Raw genomic sequence first — 23013 nt, forward strand, 5'->3', positions numbered from 1 at the left:
ATATTCTTTATGTAATTTCCATATCTATATATATATAAGTATTGTTTTATATAACGTGTTTTTTATTGCATGCATTTTTTAATTTATGCGTAGTCCATGTTTTTTTTGTCTCAGTTTTCAGTGTGAAAGCCACACAGATATTTTTGAAAGACTCCTGTAGTGTAAAATATATAACGATCTGATGACTCGCCGACAACTTTAAAACTCCTACAGTCTGTAGGGGCCATAAGGCACTATAAATGCACCATTATTTATTTCAGTGACTCATCCATGTCTTTCTTCAAGCAGGTCCAAAGCTGGTCCCTGGGACCCAGTTTTGTGTGAAATGAAACGCAAGCTCTTCATCTAAAGATGTGTTTCCATTTATTACATAGTAGAAAAAGTCCTTTTGCACACCTACTGAAATGGACAGGTGCGTAGGAGTCTTCACTTGCAGCAAAAATAGTTTAATGCAGATAACGTTTTCCATTTATTACATAAAATGCACAGTAAAAAGCACATTAAAGGCATTTGAATTGCTATTGCCTATAAAACGTTTAGCTGTATAGAAATATAATTAACGGGACGCGGTCACAACTTTCAACATTATCTTTGCATTTTGTTGAAGTGGTTATATAAGCATACAATTTATAATCTAGAAAGGTAATGTAACAGTTTGGGTGCCCTGTGTTTGCAGCACATAAATGTAACGTAAATTATAAGAGTTAAACTTTCCAGGATTTAACAATAACAGATAACTATAATGCTTGTGCCAGTAAAGAGGTCTGTAGTAGACTCCAAAATAAAAGATGCAAGACTGGCTCAGATGCAATTTCTCATGTTTATTTTGAGAACGCCGACGCGTTTCGTAGTAGCCTTCTTCAGAGCAGACTAAAACATCTAAAAACCTTTTCGTCTGCTCTGAAGAAGGCTACTGCCGAAACACGTCAGTGTTCTCAAATAAACATGAGAAAATGCATATTTTATTTTGGAGTGCCGCTTTTTCCATTCAGTTGGTTTATGAATTAAGTTATTTTCAAAGCGCACCTGTTTTTTCTTTCAAGGTCTGAAGTAGAGTTAGTAGTACCCATATAATGACCTAACCTTCTTCATAGCCATCAGAAGGACATTGACATGTGGGTGGTGGAAGAGTGATTTGTTGCCATCTCCCCTTCAGAAAACACTTCCTGTGGAAATGGGTTTATAAGCAAAATACGGGTCCTTTTGATCGCATTTGTTTACACTCTGAAGTTAAATGAACACAGACTAGAGAAAACACTTCCTGTGGAAGTGGGTTTAAAAGCAAAATACAGGTCCTTTTTGTCGCATTTGTTTACACTCTGAAGTTAAATGAACACAGACTAGAGGACTTTATATGTTCCAACGTGTAAACTGCAGCACCGGGTAGGGCGGTCACAAAGGTCAAGGTAGCACCTTCTTTGCAGCTCGCCAGTGGTGGAAAAAGTACTCACATGTTGTACTTGAGTAATAGTATCAATTACGTGAAATACTTACAAGTAAAAGTCTGGAATTGATTATTGATTTACTTGCGTAAAACTACAAACGTATTCGTATCAAAATGTACTTAAAGTATCATGCAGAATGTCTAATTTCAAGTTTTCAAAATGTAAAAATATTTTGAAAATAGATATGTACTTAGTTACTTTCCACCACTGTGTGTGTATGCGTGTGCATGTTTCCAGTTATCTTCCTCAGCTGCGGTATGTGTGCTCAACGGCTTCCCTCAGGGGCTGTGGCCCGTCGAGGCTGATCATGAGCGTGGGCTCCCTGCTCATTGGCTCTGCATGCAGCGTGTCATGCCATGTGGGCTGCGGGGTCGTCGCAGGCCACTCGCCCTCCTCTTGGTGTGGGGGCGGGGCGACGCAGTACTCCTCCCTCTCCTTCTGCCGCAGGTGTCTGAGGATGGTCTTGGACAGGAAATGAGGGTCTTCCTCGTGCTCGTCTACATGGGAAAAGGAAGTGATGTATGTATTGTAGACACGTTCCTTCCATCATATACAGTCTGGAGCAACGGAAGCTCTACCATGAGTAAGCAATAAAGCGGAAGTGGAGCCACCCCTCCACTTCAGTTTCGTCTTTACAGTCGCGCAAATTTATCCCAACTAGAACGGTGCCCGTGGGGCCTCTACAGCCCCTACTTGGAACGATGCCACCACCCAGATATTATGTCTGTCTCCATTTTATGCACATATATGGAGTTCTTTGTAAGGCATGCCCAAATATGGAATATATGCAGCCAGCTTGTGGAGTTCTGTGTCAGGCATTCCCAAATATTGAGTGTTGTGAGGTCAGAACAGGCCAGCTCCATATATGGATGCTGGGCAGGGGCCGTGTCCAGAGCCCGGGCAGAGGCTTTTTTGGGGAGATCTCTGTATCTGCCAGTCTGCCTGTGTGTGAAGAAGAGTGCAAACTGAGTGTGAAAAGTGGAGTGGTTAAGTAATCAATTTGCAGGTGTGGGGTTGCCATGGCAATCAATTGGCTGAGGCAGAGGCTGGAAATTGCACAGGTGAGGGGATTTAGGCTGATTAGGCCCACTGGCAGAGCCTGACCAGAGCCTTTTGTGGTGGTTCTGGAGAACCGTGGGTCCGACCGACCTGATACCGGGACCTGCACTCCCTGTGGGGGTGTGGAACGTGTGTGTCGATTTGTCGAATGTGAAGTTGGTGGGGCAAACGTTTCTCGAGTTACGTGCATTACAACACGACAGAGACGTGGCGCATTTATAGTAGGATATTTAACTAGAAATCATTTAAGCATATATATCTTGCTGCTTAGCAGAAATGGAAATACAATCTCTAAAGATATTTTTAAATATATCTTTGTAAACGGAAATGACAAACGGATTGCTGGGATTTCAGGAGGTGTAGTTCCAGACTCCAGATATAGCATTTGGAGATTGTGGAATAGTTGTCTGGCTACGCGAAAAGGGTCACAGCAGGGAGACTTCATCGTTTGGGTCTCGAGCTAAACATTTTGGGAACCACTGGTCTGTATATGGTCTCACCATTGAGCAGGATGAGGTGGTAGTGGTTTCGGCATTCCAGCGAGCGCTCTAGAATGTCCCGCAGAGTCCTGTAGAAGAGCAGGACCTGTTGCCTGCGCTCGGACTCCCCAAAACCAGAAGTGCTCTCCTGGGACATGCTGTAGAGAGTCAGCAGGGGTGTGGCATATTCCACCACACACTCATGGGCCTGCAAACGTGCACATGCACACACATTTGTAATATAATCCGCTATAATCCACATGGCAAATACATATAATTGCACGCACACAAACATGCACACGTACACACTTACACACTAACACAATGTCTTGACTCTTGAATGTTTTCACATATAAACCAATTCTAAATTGAGGTTTCAAAGTACTCCCTTAGACATTAATGTGCCAGAACAGTGTGAGCCTATAGCCAGGAGGTGGTGCTAGTGATGTGTTACAATAATGATGAAAAATCATGGTGAGATGTTACATAGTACTGTGGTAGACTGTTCGTCTTTCAACTAACTTAACACTCAACCAAGTACAGTTTTCTTATCATTAAGTCCAGTGAAGGGATACAGTAGGTTAGGTTATAAATCCTAGCACAGTTTATATTTAATTTTTCTTCTTTACAACATACAAAGCTAGTAGTGGCAGTCAAAGTCTATAACAACTTTATCACTTAAGCTCTTTTTTATACTTTGTGTTGTGCAGCGAAAATAACAATCTATAATATCTATTTTAGCTATTTGTTAATGTTTGCCTATACTATACCTATACTATGACATTCCCAAAATAGGGACGCCAAGGTGAAAGTGGTTGTGCCGAGGTGCATACGTTTGTTAGACATACTAACAGTCCGACAGGCATTAGTTCGACAACACTGACATGCGCTGCCGGTTACAACTATCCCGTGCTGCCGGTTAACACCCCGAACCCCCGGGGTTATTTAATCCATTAAATCGTAGCGCCCAGTGGTCTGAAGAGTGCAAACGGACTGTGAAAAGTGGACCGGTCAAGTAATCAAATGGCAGGTGTGGGGTTGCCATTGGCAACCAATTGGCTGAGTGTGGTGAGTGGCTCATTAGGTTCACTGGCAGAGCCTGACCAGAACCTTTCTGGACAACCGTGTTGTCAAGGCCTGGCACCGCACTCCATGCGGTGGTGTTGAACGCGTGTGTCAAATTTTGATTAGTGGGGTGAACGGTTCTCGAGTTACATGGATTACAGACGTACACATGTACACACACACACACACACACACACACACACACACACACACACACACACACACACAGATTTGGTGCATTTATAGCCTCAATTTGCAACACTACTTTTGTATAATGGGTTGAAGTTGCAATACCCTCCATTGACAGCCCATTGATCCAAATAGAAATTTCCGATCTGCTTGTATTAAACGACATTAAACTCACCAACATTGCAGCTCTAGGTCAAGCTTGAATTATCCTCTTTCAACCTGTGAAGCGTTTGTTTAATAAAATCACACCCGTGTGAACTGAGTAGTGCAATTCCGTGTGGGGGTCCCTGGTGGGTCCCCGGAACTTCCAGACCCACAGGAACGCGCCTAAGGTGCCAGCTCGGTTCTGGCAAGCCGCCCCGCGTCCGAAACAGTGGAGAAATGACAGAGTTACTGTGTGGGGGAATTAGCAGACACCTCTCCCTCTCCCTAATATAATAATCACCCGCACAGAAATTAACTCATAATATGGTGGATTTTTATGAAAAAGGAACAAACACCCGCACACTGTCTTCAAATGCAGTGAACCAACTTTAATAGGTTAACGGCAACGTTTCCCCATTAAAGTTGGTTCACTGCATTTGAAGACAGTGTGCGGTTTGTTCCTTTTTCATTGTCGGGCACCGTACCCTCTCCTACGCACCTGTCGCCTGTAGGTGTGCAAAAGCCTTGCTTTTTATGGATTTTTAGCCCTATTTGGATCAATGGGCTGTCAATGGAGGGTATTGCAACTCTAGATTCCAAATTGCAGCTAGTGCATTAATTTATTGTAAGATTTCATCACTTGCCAGTCACTTAATGGCCTCCTCCTACCTACCGTATTGTTCTCATCCACTATGCTGTAGACACTGTGCTTGTACACTCGCCCCCGGACCCCTGCCCTGTCCATCTCCACGTTGGGGAGGCTGTCGTAGAAGTGGATGTTGTCATCCTCGTCCTCCAGCTTGTGAGCAATGTTGGCGTTGAGGGGAACGAGGAGGAGGAGCCTCCTGGAGCCGCGCCCCCGGAAGGGCCCAGACTGGTGGGAGGTGCGGAACGTGGCGATCGCCTCCTCCAATCCTGGATGGAGAGACGTTCCGAATGTGGAGCATAGAGTAGATAGGTTAATATGCGGCATTATGTTGATGTGTTACTGACGTATGTGTTACTGACGTACGTGGTAGAACCAGGCGGAGGTATCCCAGGTAGAAGGACCAGGCCAGGCCGTGGGCCACGTTCATCTTCCTCCCCTCACACGTCTCTGACACCTCCACCTCTGACGGGCCCTGCAGTGGACACACACACACACAGTGGTGTAAAGCACTGGTATATTCAAGGCCCATTATGTATTCAGCATTTGAGCCACGGACCACCATTTGATGAGATTTAGCCTCTCAGACCCAAAACGTAGAATAGAGCGTATGCGCATGCTTAAGGTGAATGGCACATCAAGTGGCAAATCGAGTGGCAAAGCAACAGGCAAAGTGAGTTTAACATTGTTTAATGTTGTTGCAATCAGATAGAACTTTTCTGTTTGGATGGCTGGGCTGTCAAGGCCAGAATGTAGTTTTTTTACCACTCAGTAGGCATTCCTACATAACTTCCGGGTTTGATGATGATGTCACGCGCATTCCCTCTATATTTTGTTATCGTTTTTTTTGTCCACAATTCCATGCTGTATTGATGTTGGTACCATTAGGAGAAACAACAGGCAAATGTTGAACAAAATAACAATTCTTCTACATTCTCTGTTTGTGTAGACAAACAGTTACGCTCTCAAGTGTTAAAAGATCTAATAAAGGCATGCGGTTATACCAACTCTCCATCATTTAGCCCGAGACCACCTGGAATTCCTTCAAGGAACACAGCATGCTGAAAATAGCAGATCTACAAGCTCACAAGGTGTCACAGCTCGACACGTTATGAGCTGTTAGATCAGCTATTCTCAGAGTGCAACCAATCTGTCTTTTAGTTCTCCTGGATCTCTTGTCCACTAGTCCCACCCTAATAGTCTAGTTTGTATTTGTTGACGAAATTCTCAATATATTTAGTGTTAGTTTTACCATAGTTTCGTTTTTATCTAGTTTCTCTCTGTGAAAAAAGGTAGTCGACGAACATTTTCCATCATAATTGACAAAATCAACACCATTTCATGGTACGGCACATCCTTCTACCCTAATTGAAAAGGGGGGACCCGTTTATCCGTGTGTCTTCTTCCACCACGTCTCTGCACAAATCTCTCCATGCTCAAATAGCAATGCATGCCATAGGAAATACAACACGCTACATTGCATCCAAGCAACTGTCCTATTCCAGTAGCAGTTGCCCTGTCCAACTTTCCTATGTACACTTCCTACTTTTATGAAAATACATTCTTGCTGCCCTGCTTGCTGTAATGTCATATGTTTCACCAATCACCACTAGAGGCACCTTACCCTTTATTGTTAAAATCTTTCTTTTCTAAGTGTTTTATTTATTCTTTATCTATACCTATCCATCTATTTATTGTATTAGAAAAGGCTGGTCAAGCTTCTAGTTAGCCAACTGCAACACATTGCTGTGGGCCTCACTCACCAGGACGCCCAGGCTTTTGAACAGGGGGTAGAAGGAGGCGGCCAGCAGTAGCAGGCTGTAGCAGTGGCTGCTGTCTGACAGAGGTCCTCCTCCAGCCTGGCAGAGGAGGAGCAACGCCAGCACGGTAGCCAGCAGGGTCTTACCACCAACACCACAGGCTGCTAGCATGTGGCCCAGTCCGGCCCGTCCTCGGTATCTGTGCGAGAGAGAGAGAGATGTATGGGTAGAGCTGTCACGGTTACACATTAAAGCTGACGATTTATTTTCACACAAATAATTAACAATTTAATTGAGAATGAGCCACTATGGGGGTGTGACCACGAGAAACACCCCGTCGACAACACTCGTTGCCCTCTTGGAATCTTGGGTTCTTAGGTAGCAAAGGGCGCAAATGTGGAAGTAAGCAACCACAGGTTGCTGGACTTCCACATTGTGGTTCATCACTTACTTTTACTCTTGTGTGTTGTTACCCATTTTCTATATCCCATTTATGCGTTGCAAATTCCCCATTTGAACTGCAGTCACTGCCACTGTCAACTCCCCCCCTCACCCCCTTCCCCCGGCCTGTGGCTGTCCTCCGCCACCTATGGAGTCACCAGCCTTCTTTTCACCTGACAACATGGAGTTTGGCAGGAGAGCGTATGATGAGCGGAGGTTCATCAGGCCATCTCCCCCAGTTCCCCTCCATACCAACCACTATTGTCACCATGCAGCATGGCAAGAAGGACACAATCCTCTGCCACCCTCTCGCTGCAAAACACTGCCAATGGGCTCTATACGCACAGAATAATTCTTGTTACTTCCTTCACAGGATGTAGGTTACTGATGATACTAATAATTAAGGCTTATCTGTTCCATTTTGTGTGCAGTAGTTCTCAAACCCTTACGGGTCCATTTGTTCCATTTGGATTTTGGAACCTGCTCAAGGACACTTTGAGACCCACTGTTGCAGCAGAGTGTTTTCAGTGAGCCAACATGCACAATAACAGTAGCAGCAACCTGACTCTGTATGACCAGAATGGAACAACAGATCCTTCATTAGTATCACTGGTACTAACACCTGTGAAGGAAGTAGGGAAGGGAAGGGAAGGGAAGAAGTTATTTCCGAAATGGTGTGTGCATAATATGCACACACCATTTCGGAAATAACTTCTTGGGCTATATTATAGCCCATGTTGTGTTCATTGGTGTGCTCGCTGGTGATGATGATGTCCTCACCTGGTGTTGGTGTGGTGTGACATTTCCTCCACCAGCAGACAGAGTCCATGCACCAGCGGTCCCAGGGTCAGGGCGAGCGTCACCATGGCAAAGCCACACAACAACCTTACAGGGGAACGGAGTGCGAAGGCTGCAGCCGCCATGACGGCCAGCGTTAGAGAGAGCACCTTGGGCAAACGTCCACGGGGCCGAGGGACAAGAGCCTCCTGCTCAGCGAGGCACTGCATCTGTCGGGGTTGTTAATGTGGACACATGGCTGTCAGTCATCGTGTACAGTGTACACGATGACTGACAGCCATGTGTCCACTGTACACTACACCACTGGTTCCCAAACAGTGGGTTGGGACCCATTTGTGGGTCGCAGACACATTATAATGGGTCCCTTGATTTTGTTTTTTTATTATGAATTTATTTCAAAACATTTTCAAAAAATTAATTAAAAACAAAAGTCAGTGATTTGTCCAGTGATTTCATAAAGAAACCAAAGAAATAAAAAAAAATCCATAAATTAGAAAACAGATAGTTTTCTAATTTAGCGCAGCATTGTGAGCTCGTAGATCAGCTATTTTCACTAGTTTGGGTACCGGGCAAACATCTAATCTCTCTTTTGGGTCACAGGCCAAAAAGTTTGGAAACGTTGTAACATACTCGTAGAAAAATCACACCTGTGTGAACTGAGTGGTGCAACTCCCCCCTCCCCGCTCTCTCTCTCTCTCTCTCTCTCTCTCTCTCTCATTAGCAGGCAACAGTACAGCACTATCTCTCTCTGTTTCTGTTGCATCACTCGGTTCACACGGGTGTGATTTTCTATAATACTAGTATTGCTGTTATTGCTAGTTTTATTCCCATTGTTATTACTGTGAATTATTAGTACTATTATTTTAATTAGAGGAATGTTGTAGAGGAAGCTCCAACAACAAGAATATCAAGTCGGCTTACAATGTTGTTTGTGTTGCCGGATATATACTACAGTGCATGCCGTAAATAGCATATCTACAAGCTCTACACGATTTTCAGAGCAAGACACTTCAAAGTCTAAAACTGGTTTACGTGTTGAGATACACCCTTCATCATTGATATTACTGTACCTACAGTATGACTTATTTAGGATGACTTCACACACACACACACACACACACACACACACACACACACTCACACACACAGTCACACACACACACACACACACACACACACACACACACACACACAGGCATGCACGCACTCACGCACGCACACACACACACACACACACACACACACACACACACACACACACACACACACACACACACACACACACATTCCTTAGAAAATGAAACAAGAAGTAGAAGAATCAACCGATATTACCCCCAATTCTGTTGAATTTCTTGCCAACTAAAGGTAAAAACGGGAACATGAATGTTGTAATGGCTTGCATGCACATATTGCTTCAATGTTGAACATCAGTTATATAAACTACAGCGATCTAGCGTGTACGTACGCACAATAAAGCTACATTATATGTTATAATCAAGTGGAGAGGGTTGCTTCAAAAGGCTGGCCCTCAATCTATGCTTAAAGTTACAGAGTGAAGATGAGGAGCTATTAAGTATGTGTGTATTCCAGAGTAAAGAACATCTGACTTTAATGGAGAACTGGCTAAGAGCGGTACGGCTGATGGGAGGATGAATATTGTCAGATTGTCTAGTATTATAATCATTAACTTGAGAGTTGGGGCCGATTCATACTCCTATTGTACAGCTGTTTCGGTGCTGTAGTGCCGAAATCGTCCGAAATTTTCAGTAGCACCGAAGAGCCGACTTTAGGACGGTACCCGCCCCCCCCCTAACCTCAAATGACATCACATTGTAGGCTCTACAGAGCCGAACCGACTTTTATTCGGCTCTAAAATAGGAGTATGAATCGGCCCTTGGTCTTGCATCGTAAATGAGCGGGCTATCAGTCTGTTGTAAAATTAAGGCTATAAAGAAAGATATGCAGACTCACCACTTGTTCCAGGCTGAAGGGAGTGAATGAGATGAACAATGAATGCTTCTGTTTCTTCCGACCTACCCTCTCTCTCTCTCTCTCTCTCTCTCACTCCCTCTTTTTTATCACGGCCATTACTTTCACTTTCAATTTGAGTGCTACAATACAGTAATACAATCTAGATATTCCACTGTCATTCATTAGAACAGTATGACGTATAAAGAAGAGGAAGTATTTCTAAAGGTTAGGCCTATCCACCCCGCTCTTTGAGATCCTCTGAGGAGGCCCTACTACAAGTCCGGGTGACACGCTTAAGGCCTATATTCATAGTCTGGATTTTCGGTGGTGAGGTGACCACCGCTCCGGTGGTGAGGTGACCACCGCTCCGGTGGTGAGCTGACCACCGGAGCTGAAATAACGTTGAGCGGTGGTGAGTAAAAACAGAGAGAAGGGCTGGGGCGGTGGTGGTGGTTTGCTCTTCACCGCGGCTCGTGACGTCATGTTGTAGTTCGGTGGTCACCCCACCACCGAAAATCCAGACTATGTATGAGCCTTCAGTCACCAAGGGTGACCGGGCTTTTGCCGCACGAGCGCCCAAGTAGTGGAACACGCTTCCCCTGACAATTAGAAAGGCAAACTCTTTGTCATCTTTTAAAACACTTTTAAAAACCCATCTATTCAGGAAAGCCTTCCCATAATTGTAATGTTTGTTTATATCTGTTTAAATCACTTGACACCTGCAATGTTTTTAAATCTTTCTTAGTTTAATAACTGTTTATGACCTAATCTCTTGTTTAGCACTTTACTCCCTTAGGCCTCTCTTAAATCCATTTTATCTTGTATTATTACGCTGCTATGTGATGTTATTAACTGTTGTTCAGCACTTTGTAACGCATGTTTAAATAAATAAAGTTATTATACAAAAAAAGCTAACAGCAGCTTGAACAGTTGACATTTAATGCTAAAAAAAATATTCTTACAATTGCTACAAAACCTGTGGCAAGCCTGTCACTATGGACATAAGCAAGTTGAAGGATACTTACATGCATACAGTACATGCACGCACGCACGCACGTTAAAACTCTTATTTTTTTAGTTGGTTCAAAGGACCATATACCAGCGTGAATACACATTAGACCATTTCCCCACTAAAGTACAAAGTTGAGAAACGTGTAGTTGCGTAATATTTGTCCAGAAGTGTCTATACTTTGACTCTTGTGCTGGTGTTGAGTAGCCTATACCATGTCCACCACTGGCCGTTTGTGACCCTCAATAGTCTCTAAACTGCTCTACTACAACAGAGCTGTTTCTGTGCTGTGGGCGGATTGGAACCCAGCCTGGAATTTCTCTGAGAGATTGGAGATGGAACGTGGCCCGTAGGGAGTGGTGCTCAGAGGGGCAGGCGGGGGCTTTACGCAACCGTAGCGTTTCCTTGAAACACGCTTGCCTGCATCACATCAGTCTATACCAGTGGTATACCCTTTTCATATCAATACCGCATTTGAGCCACGGACCACCATTTGATGACATTAAGGGTGCCATTTTGAAGATCCGTTTTACAATGGGGTAATACATAAATTGCCCTCGCTCTGCGCACAATCGTATTATGAAAGGCATATCGGCCCGTGTTGAACGCACACACATATGGCATACGGCGTTCCTGAATATTTTAGCATTGTGGGAGTGTCCAGTGTATATGCTTTGCGCAATTTGCTATTAAGCCCCTTGACCTAAAAACACTCAGCGCATAACGATTAGACGTGGGTCTGACCACCTCATTAACGCAAAAAGCACTGTTTGATTTTACACTTGAGCGGCTCTGGGAGGCTGCTGGAGTGTTGCCATGTCTGTTTATTATAAGCGGCTTCTTTTTCTGTAAAGTTGCTTGTAAATATTGGTAGTTGTAGCCTACTAGTTGTGGTTGCTTTTCTTGTTTCTAAAGTGGTTATTTGGGCTTTTCTCCTAATGTTGTTTAAACCAGTGATCCTCACACAGCACATTCCCATGTCAAGGATCCCCAGATGAATGCATTTGCCCAACTAAGGACGGCTAATCCAAATATTAAATAAAAAATTTCCAAGATTACTTTTGAAAATAGCAGATCTATACCAGCTCACAATGCATCACATTCATTCATTAAAACTATGAACTCTGACTGCAGGGGGATATATATAATGATCATTATAACAATGTGCAAGAACATATTTAAAAAGAAGGAAGAACTTTATATTTGTGGACAATCAAAATATGTTTTTTTATTTTAATGTGGTGTCATTAAAATTAATCTGAATATGGCAGACTCACTATCTAGAAAATAAAAAACATGGCACTTCATTTAAAATAGGCTACAGACCCCTGTTATATGCGCTTATTTTTATAGACCTATTTACTTGTTTCTATGAGACATGGCAACAGCCTCTTTTTGTCTTTTTTTTGTAAAATGTTGAGATTAGAAACGGCCATAATTCTTTAATTTCTCAACCTTAAAAATAAATAAAAACATCTCCATAATCCGTGGGAAGTTTGCTTTCATATGCTGTATCACACCCGATTCAAGTCTTTTTCAATAAAATGCTAAGAGCGAAGACCATATACCATCGGGGCCACAGGCACAGCATTAACCCATTCTGAACGGGCACCCATTTTGGTGTCAGCATCATGTCATGCTTTAGCTATTGAAAAATAGCAGATCTACAATCTCATATCGCGCCACCGAGTGGCGCGATACGAGCTTGTAGGTCTGCTATTTTTGAAAAATCGAAGAGCGACTGACATTTCTAGAATCTGATCTCAGGTCAGAATGGGTTCATCAGACCCAGTGTTTGTCCGGCGGAAACCTCGTATGAATCTGATCTCAGGTCAGAATGGGTTAAGCAGCAGCATTCAACTCATTTCTTCATCATGACTTGAATGAAATAAAATATAATAAACGTTATTTTACTGGTGTTTTTCAATAGAAACAAATTATTTTGAGGCATAAAGGTGACAGCATGCAGTGCAATAGGAATAATTAACCCAAATGTGACAAAGTCATGTCATGTCTTCCATGGTGCCAGCCTGAAGAAATGTAATACCACGATCCCCAAAGTGCGCATTCCGTATGTGACAGCTGATAAAGAGAATAGTACGGACATGTTGATTGGGTACGTCTCAAACACTCCTTAAACACACCCATGACTAATTCAAGGCCGTTTTGCGCAATCCACGGGGTGTCGAAAGCGCTTCTTAATGCCCAAAATTGCAATATGACATACCACACGCCCCCAGCTCATAAAACTGTAATATGATTAGTAATATTATTTGAACTGCTTAATGGAGCCCTTAGCCTCTCAGACCCATTTGATGACATTTAGCCTCTCAGACCCATTTGAGCCACGGACCACCATTTGATGACATTTAGCCTCTCAGACCCATTTGAGCCACGGACCACCATTTGATGACATTTAGCCTCTCAGACCCATTTGAGCCACGGACCACCATTTGATGTCATTTAGCCTCTCAGACCCATTTGAGCCACGGACCACCATTTGATGACATTTAGGCTCTCAGACCAAAAACGTTTGTCCGCAATTCCATGCTGTATGTGTATTGATGTTGGTAACGCATTAGGAGACAACGGGCAAATGTTGAACAAAATAACAATTATTCTACATTCTCTATTTATTTAGACTTTTTGTAAATTAAATAATGCAGATGTTTGGCAATAATTTAACTCTTGCGAGCGTACAATGAAACAAAATGGACTCGTAAGGGTCCATTTTGTTTCATTTTATGCTCTCCTGGAATCCCTTCGGAACACTGGTTGAGAACCACTGGTCTTTATCTATGCCGCTCTGTGCACGCACACCCAATCGCTCGCACTTTCGTTTCTGCAACTCTCCTGATCCTCGGAAATAAATGAGAAAACATCCGTACCAAAGGTTCATGCAATATTTTATTCAAGAGTAAAAAAGTGGATCGTCCCATGGGGGCATGCTTACAGTGTTAGTGATTTGGGGAGTCGAGAGAGACAGAGAGAGAGAGAGAAGAGAAGAGAGAGAGAGAGAGAGAGAGAGAGAGAGAGAGAGAGAGAGAGAGAAGAGAGAGAGAGAGAGAGAGAGAGAGACGAGAGAGAGAGAGAGAGAGAGAGAGAGAAGAGAGAGAGAGAGAGAGAGAGAGAGAGAGGAGAGAGAAAAGAACCGTGGCACAACTGAATTCTATGGCACAGGGTCTCAAGGGGGTGTTCACCTCTCCCTAAGGAGCACAACGAGGTCAACCGAGGAGCAACAAAATATGAAGAGCAAGCCAGCAGACTGAGCAGAGAGACGAGAGAGAGAGAGAGAGAGAGAAAGCTTAAATATTAAGAATAATGTCCATAATAAATAGAATCATAATAATCATAGAATCATAAATAGCATCAAATAACATGAGGAATCATCAAGAATTTGATCAGAGAGAATACACTTTTTTATCCTTTAAATTGTGACGGTGACAATACCGGTTCTTCTTCTGTTTTTGAAATGTGTGTCCAGCTGTTTTCTTTTTGTTCTTTTACTTTTTTGCTTTTTTTGCTTTGAACAGCGCAATGTTTAACCATGCAGTCATGCTTTGGCTTCCTGACCCGAATGCCTGTGTCTCTGTATATAGTATGGTCATTCATCAATGCTAGGTTAATATCTGTTATCGTTATTAATATCATCAATAAAAACAACTCCTGTACATCGACAAAGAAGTAAGAGAGAGAGAGAATGGTGGACCGACAACTTTGAATAGAAGCGCTCTGTTCTGTACAGCATAAAAAAAAAGAAACCGTCTTCAACACGAGTCATGAAAAAAAAAACATGGAAAGAAAACTAGGACGCAAAAATGAATACAAAATAAATAAATAGAATAAACATTATGTACAAAATAAATTATTCATTAATCCTCAGAAGAAGAAGAAAAAAAGTCTTACCATAGTGAAACACAGAGCACAAATATAATCTTCACATTGTTATCAAATAACTTAACTTTGCATGCAATGATGCGTTAAATATATAAATCCTTTACAAAGACTATTTTTTTTTACTGCTGAATATTCTTGTTGTCTTGGCTGCTGCCTTTCGGTAATAGTCCGTTTCATCAGTAAAATATTGTGTATTTTGTATATTTTTGAGGCTGGGCTCACCAGCCACCGTTTCTGCTGTTTAGTAGCAGATTAGATTAGACAGCACATGAAACCGTATGCATCATAAAAACATAATGAATATAATATGACTTCACATCTCTACCCCCCCCCCCCCAACACACACACACACACACACACACACACACACACACACACACACACACACACACGCACACACAATCCCTACCCGTTACACAAAGCAAGCTAACTCTGTCCGTAACGGTATATCATAATTATATCTGTGTGCATCACATGTGCAAAAAATAATAATCCTCTCTACAGTTTATTTATATTCAACAAATAATTGAAATAATGCACACATATGTACCTCAAAATGAAATCTGAGCCCAATACCCCCCCCCCCCCCCCCCCATGGTGACTGAGCTGCCACCAGAGTGTGTGGGGGCATAGTTGGGGTCTCGACCCATGGAGTGATCAGGAGGAGGAAGATGGGGTTCAGTGTAATTGCTACAGAGGCTAAAAAGGAAGAAAAAAAACATCTCCCGGAAGTAAAAAGAGAGCTTAGAGCGAGCAACGGCTCAGGTTTGACTGCATTTTAGTTAATCTCCAAAAACGTCTCCTGCGTGGCTTGACCTCAAATAAGCCAAATGCACAATGTCTCTTTTTTTTTCTTTCCCCGCCATTGCATGACTGACACACCAAAGATATGACATATTTGCAGGTCATATCACGATTCACCTTTCAACCGTACAGACAGTCAGTCAGACAGTTGACACTTTTTGAAAATATGCCCATACACACACACACACACACACACACACATGCGCACGGATGGAGCAATGACCTTATAAAATAAAGTTGATAAATATGGTCATCAATCACACTTAAAAACCAGCAAGTGCTGGTACTGTATCATGTGCCGTACTTATCACCAGATCACAGCATGTAATTCCTGACCACTACTTCAAACACCCACCAACACAGCACATTCCACCAACACAGCCAACGCATGCTGACACAGTCATCCCCATTGTGATCACTCCACTATATATGGTGAATAGTATAGCTCTTGGTTTTGCATCGGAGTACATTTTGTAGTTTAGCCGTCCTGTCGGGCGACATGGTTTTGTGGTTCTCTGTGTGAGAGAACGCTGAGTTTCAGTGAGAGAGTATACTCTGCCTTTGTTGGTTGTAGTCCGGGCGCGCCCACGCCTATGGGTAATTTCTCCACTCAATTCCCCATTCCCAAGGTGTGTGTGTGTGTGTGTGTGTGTGTGTGTGTGTGTGTGTGTGTGTGTGTGTGTGTGTGTGTGTGTGTGTGTGTGTGTGTGCGCGTGCGTGCGTGCGTGCGCACACGTGTGTGTGTTTAGCTCGAGATGTAATTGGTGCAGTAACAGATTGCTAATCACCTGCATATAATTGTAGGCAGTAACCTAAGTATTAAGTACTGCTCATTTGCTTTCAGTATACTTTGGATTCCTCCAGAATCATTAGATTAAACTATACGTAATGCATTAAATACTGAAAGTAAATGAGATTACATTGCTTATTAGGTCGCTGCTCACAGTTGCATGCAGTTAACAACAAATCGGACTGTGTGTGTGTGTGTGTGTGTGTGTGTGTGTAATATCCCTATATGTACACGTGTCTATAAATATGGTACCGTACGCGTCTTGTAGTGGATATAAGTAATCAGTCTTTTGTACACGGCATAATCCTGAACTCTGAGAGTGCGAAAACAGGTCCATAAACGAACACTCGGGATTTCCTCCTCCTCTGGTGTAATTCGAGGGGTCTGGGTGTGTGTGTGCATGCGCACACGTGCGTGTGTGCGTGTGTGTGTGTGTGTGTGTGTGTGTGTGTATCACTGTATATTGCTGTTGGTGTCGGTGCCGTTGGGCTCTCCTCCGTGCACGTGCATGCGGCCCATGGACAGGCCCACGCTGTTGACGGGGTCGCGGCGGGGCGGCATGCGCTCGTTGATGCGGTCCAGCCCCTTGGCCTCCTCGAAGCTGCTGATGCGATGCTGCGGCGAGAATCCTCGAATGGCTGCGGCGAGGAGATATAGGCGGGCATGCACACGCACGCGCACACGCACACACACAGACACACACACAAATACGTAAATGCACACAGTTAATGTTATTTAAGTAATGGAGATGAGATTTTAGCTTCTCAGATCAAAAACGTAGAATATTGTGTTATCGTTGGATAAGATTTTGTCCACAATTCCATGCTGTGTGCTGTGTATTGATGATGGTACCATATAGGAGAGACAACAGGCAAACATTGAACAAAAAAACAATTCTTCTACATTCTCTATTTGTGTAGACGTCTTGTGAATTAAGTAATGCAGGTGTTTAACAATAATGTAACTCTTGAGAGTGTAACATTTATTTGGTTTCATGTTACGCCCTCAAGAGTTAAAGGTCTACAAGGATCCATTTGGTTACCAACTCCTTCGCATGCACACACATACACACACACACAATGCACACATGTAATATTATTATTATTATTTAACTTGTTTTACATATCTCTGTGTGTAACTCTACGAAATGCTCTGAACATGCTTTCAAGTTTTATGCAAATGATTAATCTTGCATTCACATCCAACTCGAGATCATTTCTACTATACATACTAACAGATCTGATTGTATTGGTTGAAACAGCCTTTTAGCTGTGCTTAAATGAGCGTAATGGAACACCTAATCAAAACATAGAAATCAGCTGCTCTGTTCTGCCAAAGCGCAGCCGACTGGGTTGCTAGGCTAGTGAGTTTCTTGGGACATTTGTCGTCAACGTGGTGGCTACATCTGTCATTAATTGTTTTAAATTTTCTTTAGCGAATATCTTAGTTTTAAGGGTAACTGTTGTATAATTGCAATATTACACTCAAGGGTGTTCTTTACGGTCATTAATACACTTCTGGCTCTGCATTTCGGAACTCATCCTGCGGGCGAGGTCCTGCAGCATCACTGCTCTTAATCTTAATCCAAAGCGATTTACAGTAAGCAAGAACAACACATGATAATGCATCAAATACATACAAATTGTTATCAAGAATCATAGCGATGCTGAGTAGAATATCTGTATAATGATAATGAAACTATGCGTATACACTATAGAGTGCTGTGTCTACATACTGTAAAATGCTATAATAATAATAATAGCCTTTGCATACACCTGAGGGTCATCGAGGCTAGGGAAAGTGCTACGGCAAGTGCTACAGGCTAAGATGGAGTCTGACGATGTGGGTTTTCAGACTGCGTGGAATTATTATTATTATTAGTAGTAGTCATAGTCGTAGTAGTAGTATTATGTACATTAAATATAATGCAGCATCAGCGATTACTGGACATCCCTTGAATCTGTTGGAGTTTGGATAAACAAAGATCAGTTGTGTACACTACACACGCATCACAAAAATGCTTGTATCATTGTAAATGCTGAAGTAAGTGACAGGTAAACCAGTGGTCCTAGATCAGCATTCCCAAGATAGGACAAAAACATTGGGAGAAAAACACTGCACGGAATATAGCGCATGTTGCACACAAGCAGTCGTTCAGAAGTCTTCCTTAATAGAATCTGTAGAAAAGGCAGCAGCAACTTTCTGAGGCGAGACGGCACAGGGAAGGCATAAGAGAGAATGCTTGAGATTCAACCCTATATGTAATATAATGCACTATACGTTTTGATTTGAGACCAGCTGTCAGGTGTTCCTGTCCACTGGGAAGAGCCCTGTGTGACAAAAGTAACTTCAACTTTGCGCATGCATGCACACACACACACACACACACACACACACACACACACACACACACACACACACACACACACACACACGATACAGCAGATGTACAACCCACAAATGGGTTGTACAATATCTTAACAGATATGATGGCCTGTTAAGATATTGTCAGGTAGATATCATTAGATACTGTGTACACACACAAAACAATATACAGTATAAGCTACAATAGTAAACTGTCCATACTGTACACACAAGACATACACCGACTGTACATGTACGGATTCTACGCCATGACCACAACCTGTTTAACAGCACAGAGGAACATGGTATATGTGCCCGCCTGGGGAAATGGGGGAGGGGGGGTTCCATGCTAAGGAATAGCTGTCATTTAGGCATGTTTGAATTGTTTAAATATGCATTGCATGCATGCACTCATTTAGAAAATTATTATAATTATATTTATATTGTTTATTTGTATGTGTGCACAAAGTCAAACTCCTGGCATACAAATGTAGGTAATTTGGTTTGTGCCATAAATTCCTCTGCCATGGCACGAAACAGATTGATGGCATGTTCACACCGCACAAAGACAAACAAGACGGAAACTGCACACTCTACAGCAGGAAGTACAGGGAGGATTGAGTACCTCCACATATTCTACTTTATAGACGGTGCATGTGTTTGGTCTGACGTACCAACAGTCCGACAGCCAGATTAAGAGAAGTAGTGAGTCCCCCTTTAAAGGCTACGTCCGACACCCAAAACCCAACCCTAAACCTAACCTCCCGGGTGAATCATAAGGCTCATACATAGTCTGGATTTTCGGTGGTGGGGTGACCACCGAACTACAACATGACGTCACGAGCCGCAGCAAAGAGCAAACCACCGCCACCGCTCAGCCCTTCTCTCTGTTTTTACTCACCACCGCTCAGCGTTATTCCGGTGGTCAGCTCACCACCGGAGCGGTGGTCATCTCACCACCGAAAATCCAGACTATGAATAGGCCTTTAACCGGCAACGCATGTGTCGGACTGTTGCATGTCACACTGTTAGTACGTCGGACCAAAGTATGCGCACTCACACACACACACACACACACACACACCCGACAGCATCCCATTCCACAGTCTCCCATATCCCACAAACCGTGTGACCGAGTAAGATAGAAAGTTAGTGACATTTTCTGTGTGTGTGTTTTGTTTAAAGAAAATGGGGGGAGAGGTATGTGTGCGTATGAGTGTGTGTTTTGATGTGGTGACTTGAGCGTGCAGCAAAACTTTAGGTCTTGAATGCTGGTGTGGTTAGAAGAGTTCAATGCATTATGGGTCAGTAAGATCTGAATGAATGGTTATGGGTGGCTGAGAGTGCAGCCATGCCACACAAGCACGCACACTCGCACACTCTCTAGGGATGTAACGGTATGAATTGTCACTGTATCTACCAAAATACCACGGTATACAGTATATCAAAATGTTCATTTCTCCCTCTTTGAATTAAATATTATGGCCCATGAAAAAAAACGAATGACCACAAGAAAGGCATATGTTGCTTTATTGCCCTGAGGTGAGCCAGGGGTAACGCTCTGTTTAGACTGGGGAATGATAATTATCCATGAATTCATTAATTGATAATTGATACGTATGGTAACCTTATCGATCGATTAACTGGTTAGTTGATAAAGCTAGTGTGGTTTTTCTTATTTATTCATTTTGTATGTAGGAAACGGAAAGGCAACCAATAAAAGTTGGTCCTAAAACCTTGTTTCCTGACTCAGTGTTTAGGAAACAGTGACTTAAAACAGTGTGCCATTCCATCCCTAACACGCACACACACACACACACACACACACACACACACACACACACACACACACACACACACAGTACAAGTACGTGTATAATGAGCCAGCGGGTGTCTGTTACCTTCGTCATCATCCTGAACGGTCTCGATGGCTTCTATGGCCTCAATGGTGGCTGAGGAATGGGTAAACAGAAAATAAGGAAGGAAGAAACCAAAGAAAGAAAGAAATTGAAGGAAGGAAGGAAGGAAGGAAGGAAGGAAGGAAGGAAGGAAGGAGAAGCATAAAGGAAGCAGACGAAGAACAAAGGATGAAAAGATGCTCATGTTTTGTGAGCATCTGCTGTATTCTGCTGAATGCTACACACACACACTGACCGCAAGCACGCACACACGCACACACGCATGCACCCACACACGCACGCACGCACACACACATCAGGCTGTTAGTTTTCTGAGCGCGACTGAGGTGGGGTGGAGTGAATCGTGAGGATGAGGAGAGGACGAGTAGAAGAGAAGGTGCAGTCCTCTGAAGGTCCAAGGCTGATCGTGTGCGTGTGTGTGTGTGTGTGTGTGTGTGTGTGTGTGTGTGTGTGTGTGTGTGTGTGTGTGTGTGTGTGTGTGTGTGTGTGTGTGTGTGCGAGAGCGCACATGTGTATGAAGCGCTCACCACTCTGCAGGGTCTGTTTGCCTCCGGACAACACTCCACTGGGCAGCTTGCCTGTAGGAGTCAGTCCCTTCAGAGTCAACACGTTCTCACTCTCCTCCCTGACCGAGAGAGAGACAGAGAGAGAGAGAGAGAGAGAGAGAGAGAGAATTACACACTTCTAGACCAGTGGGTCTCCCCCCCCCCCCCCCCCTCGCCACCAGTGCACCACCCTGATAATCACTTGGAATTGTAGGAGTTGAGTCATTATATTTTGTTTGACTGAGCTTGCAGATTGGCTATTTTCACGATGTTTGCCCCTTTTATATTATATTACCATTTGGCCAATGTTTGACCAGTTTTTACTTTTCATAGTCCAGTTTGCAGATAACATTTGAAGCAGTAATACATTTTCCTTTCTTTTCTAGTATATATATATTTTTTACTAATAAGGTCTTAAAAGTCCTTAATATAGTCACTTCAATGTCTGCTATTTTTACTACTTCTTAAGATTTCTTAAGATTTTTCTTGGATTTCTCCATGAAATTACTGAAAGAAATCATTGAATTTTGTCTTTAATTCATGAACATCTTTGCTTTTTTGGGGGGAATGTTTGTTTAAATGCTTTGAAATAATAATAAGTGGTGGTGCTCAACCCTTTTCATGTCAAGGACCCCCAGAATGATCTGTATTTGGCCGCGGACCCCCACCTGAAAATATTTTTTGCCTGACCGTGCTTGCTGGGTTGCCTTGTAATCCTCATAGTTTTTGTTTAGATCGCCTCATATAAGAACTGTGTTTGATAAATAAACTAATCATCCCGGCCGTTTCACTCATATGGATATGAAGAATCAACAGACTGGGAGAAAATGATAATGTTACTAACTTACTACTGCCGAATTAGTTACATTTTCGCTAGAAACAGACTGTATCAAATGTACCAAAATGATAGTTTGGAACTAAATGGACCCTTATGCGTCTGTAACTCTGCGAGTGTACAAATGGAACGGGTCCATTTGGTTCCATTTGTACACTCTCAGAGTTAAATTGACATTGATTTTACAAGTAAGACGCGCAAACGCGTGAAGCGAACGCAGCTTGTGTGTGTGTGGTTGTGTGTGCGTGTGTGTGTGTGTGTGTGTGTGTGTGTGCGCGCGTGCGTGTGCGTGTGTGTGTGTGTGTGTGTGTGTGTGCTACAGCTGCGCCCTGTGTGTGTGTGTGCTACAGCTGCGCCCTCTGGTGGCGGGCGGGTGGTGTAACAGTGGGACAGACACACACACAGACATTCAGCCCTTGCTGTCATAGTAAGTGGCTCACTGCGTTCGCAACAATATAGAAATGCCATTAAATGGGGGTCCGTAGCCTGATGCATGTCAAACTGGGGGTCCTTGAAATTAAACGGGTTGAGAATCACTGCTGAGTCTTCTCTCATGGGAGTCCCTGGCATTATTTCTTCAAATGGGGGTCCGCGGGCTAATTAGTGTCAATTTGGGGGTCCTTGACATGAAAAGGTTTAGGAACCACTGGGTTAAAGAATACTTGATTGTGTACGCTACAAACTGCACCACATACACGCATACACCACACACGCACGGCACGCACACACACACACACAGTCTATGTGCTTACCGTAGAACAGAGAACATTTTGGCCATCTTTCCAATGGCACGGATCTTGTTTTTGATCACCTCTTTCCTTGCCGCTGCCGCATTGGCTGGAAGAGAGCCAAT

The 23013-nt window shown here is 43.2% G+C and overlaps 2 protein-coding genes across 2 annotated transcripts in view; both read right to left on the reverse strand.

Moving 5' to 3' along the window:
* Positions 1-389: 389 nt before the first annotated feature.
* sting1 (stimulator of interferon response cGAMP interactor 1) lies at positions 390-10078 on the reverse strand. The gene is made up of 7 exons (XM_083785082.1): positions 9998-10078; positions 8009-8235; positions 6791-6986; positions 5394-5502; positions 5055-5296; positions 3005-3191; positions 390-1942 (listed from the first exon to the last, which is right to left on the reverse strand). Exons 2-7 carry the CDS (start codon positions 8233-8235, stop codon positions 1692-1694), a joined length of 1212 nt encoding a protein of 403 aa, XP_083641208.1. The 5' UTR covers positions 9998-10078; the 3' UTR covers positions 390-1691.
* A 6872-nt stretch (positions 10079-16950) lies between these two features.
* Positions 16951-23013, reverse strand: part of ppp3cb (protein phosphatase 3, catalytic subunit, beta isozyme) — a gene marked incomplete at its 3' end in the record, with an annotated part of 52782 nt that continues 46719 nt past the window's right edge. Inside the window, exons 11-14 of the mRNA XM_083785378.1 lie at positions 22913-22997; positions 21308-21405; positions 20763-20813; positions 16951-17135 (exon numbers count right to left, since the gene is read on the reverse strand). Of these exons, the coding sequence (XP_083641504.1) occupies positions 16951-17135; positions 20763-20813; positions 21308-21405; positions 22913-22997 (419 nt within the window). The remainder of the gene's footprint in view (positions 17136-20762; positions 20814-21307; positions 21406-22912; positions 22998-23013) is intronic.

The sequence above is a fragment of the Protomyctophum parallelum genome, assembly GCF_964188405.1.
Source record: "Protomyctophum parallelum genome assembly, chromosome: 16".
Taxonomy (NCBI): Eukaryota; Metazoa; Chordata; class Actinopteri; order Myctophiformes; family Myctophidae; genus Protomyctophum; species Protomyctophum parallelum.

Bases quoted from the DNA above. Each gene is read 5' to 3' on its own strand.
- sting1 (XM_083785082.1), bottom strand. From the start codon at position 8,235: ATGCAGTGCCTCGCTGAGCAGGAGGCTCTTGTCCCTCGGCCCCGTGGA. The intron at 6,987-8,008 runs GTGAGGACATCA...TCTCTCGCACAG, and splicing joins TCACACCACACCAACACCAG to ATACCGAGGACGGGCCGGAC. The intron at 3,192-5,054 runs GTAGGTAGGAGG...GCACGTTTGCAG, and splicing joins TAGTGGATGAGAACAATACG to GCCCATGAGTGTGTGGTGGA.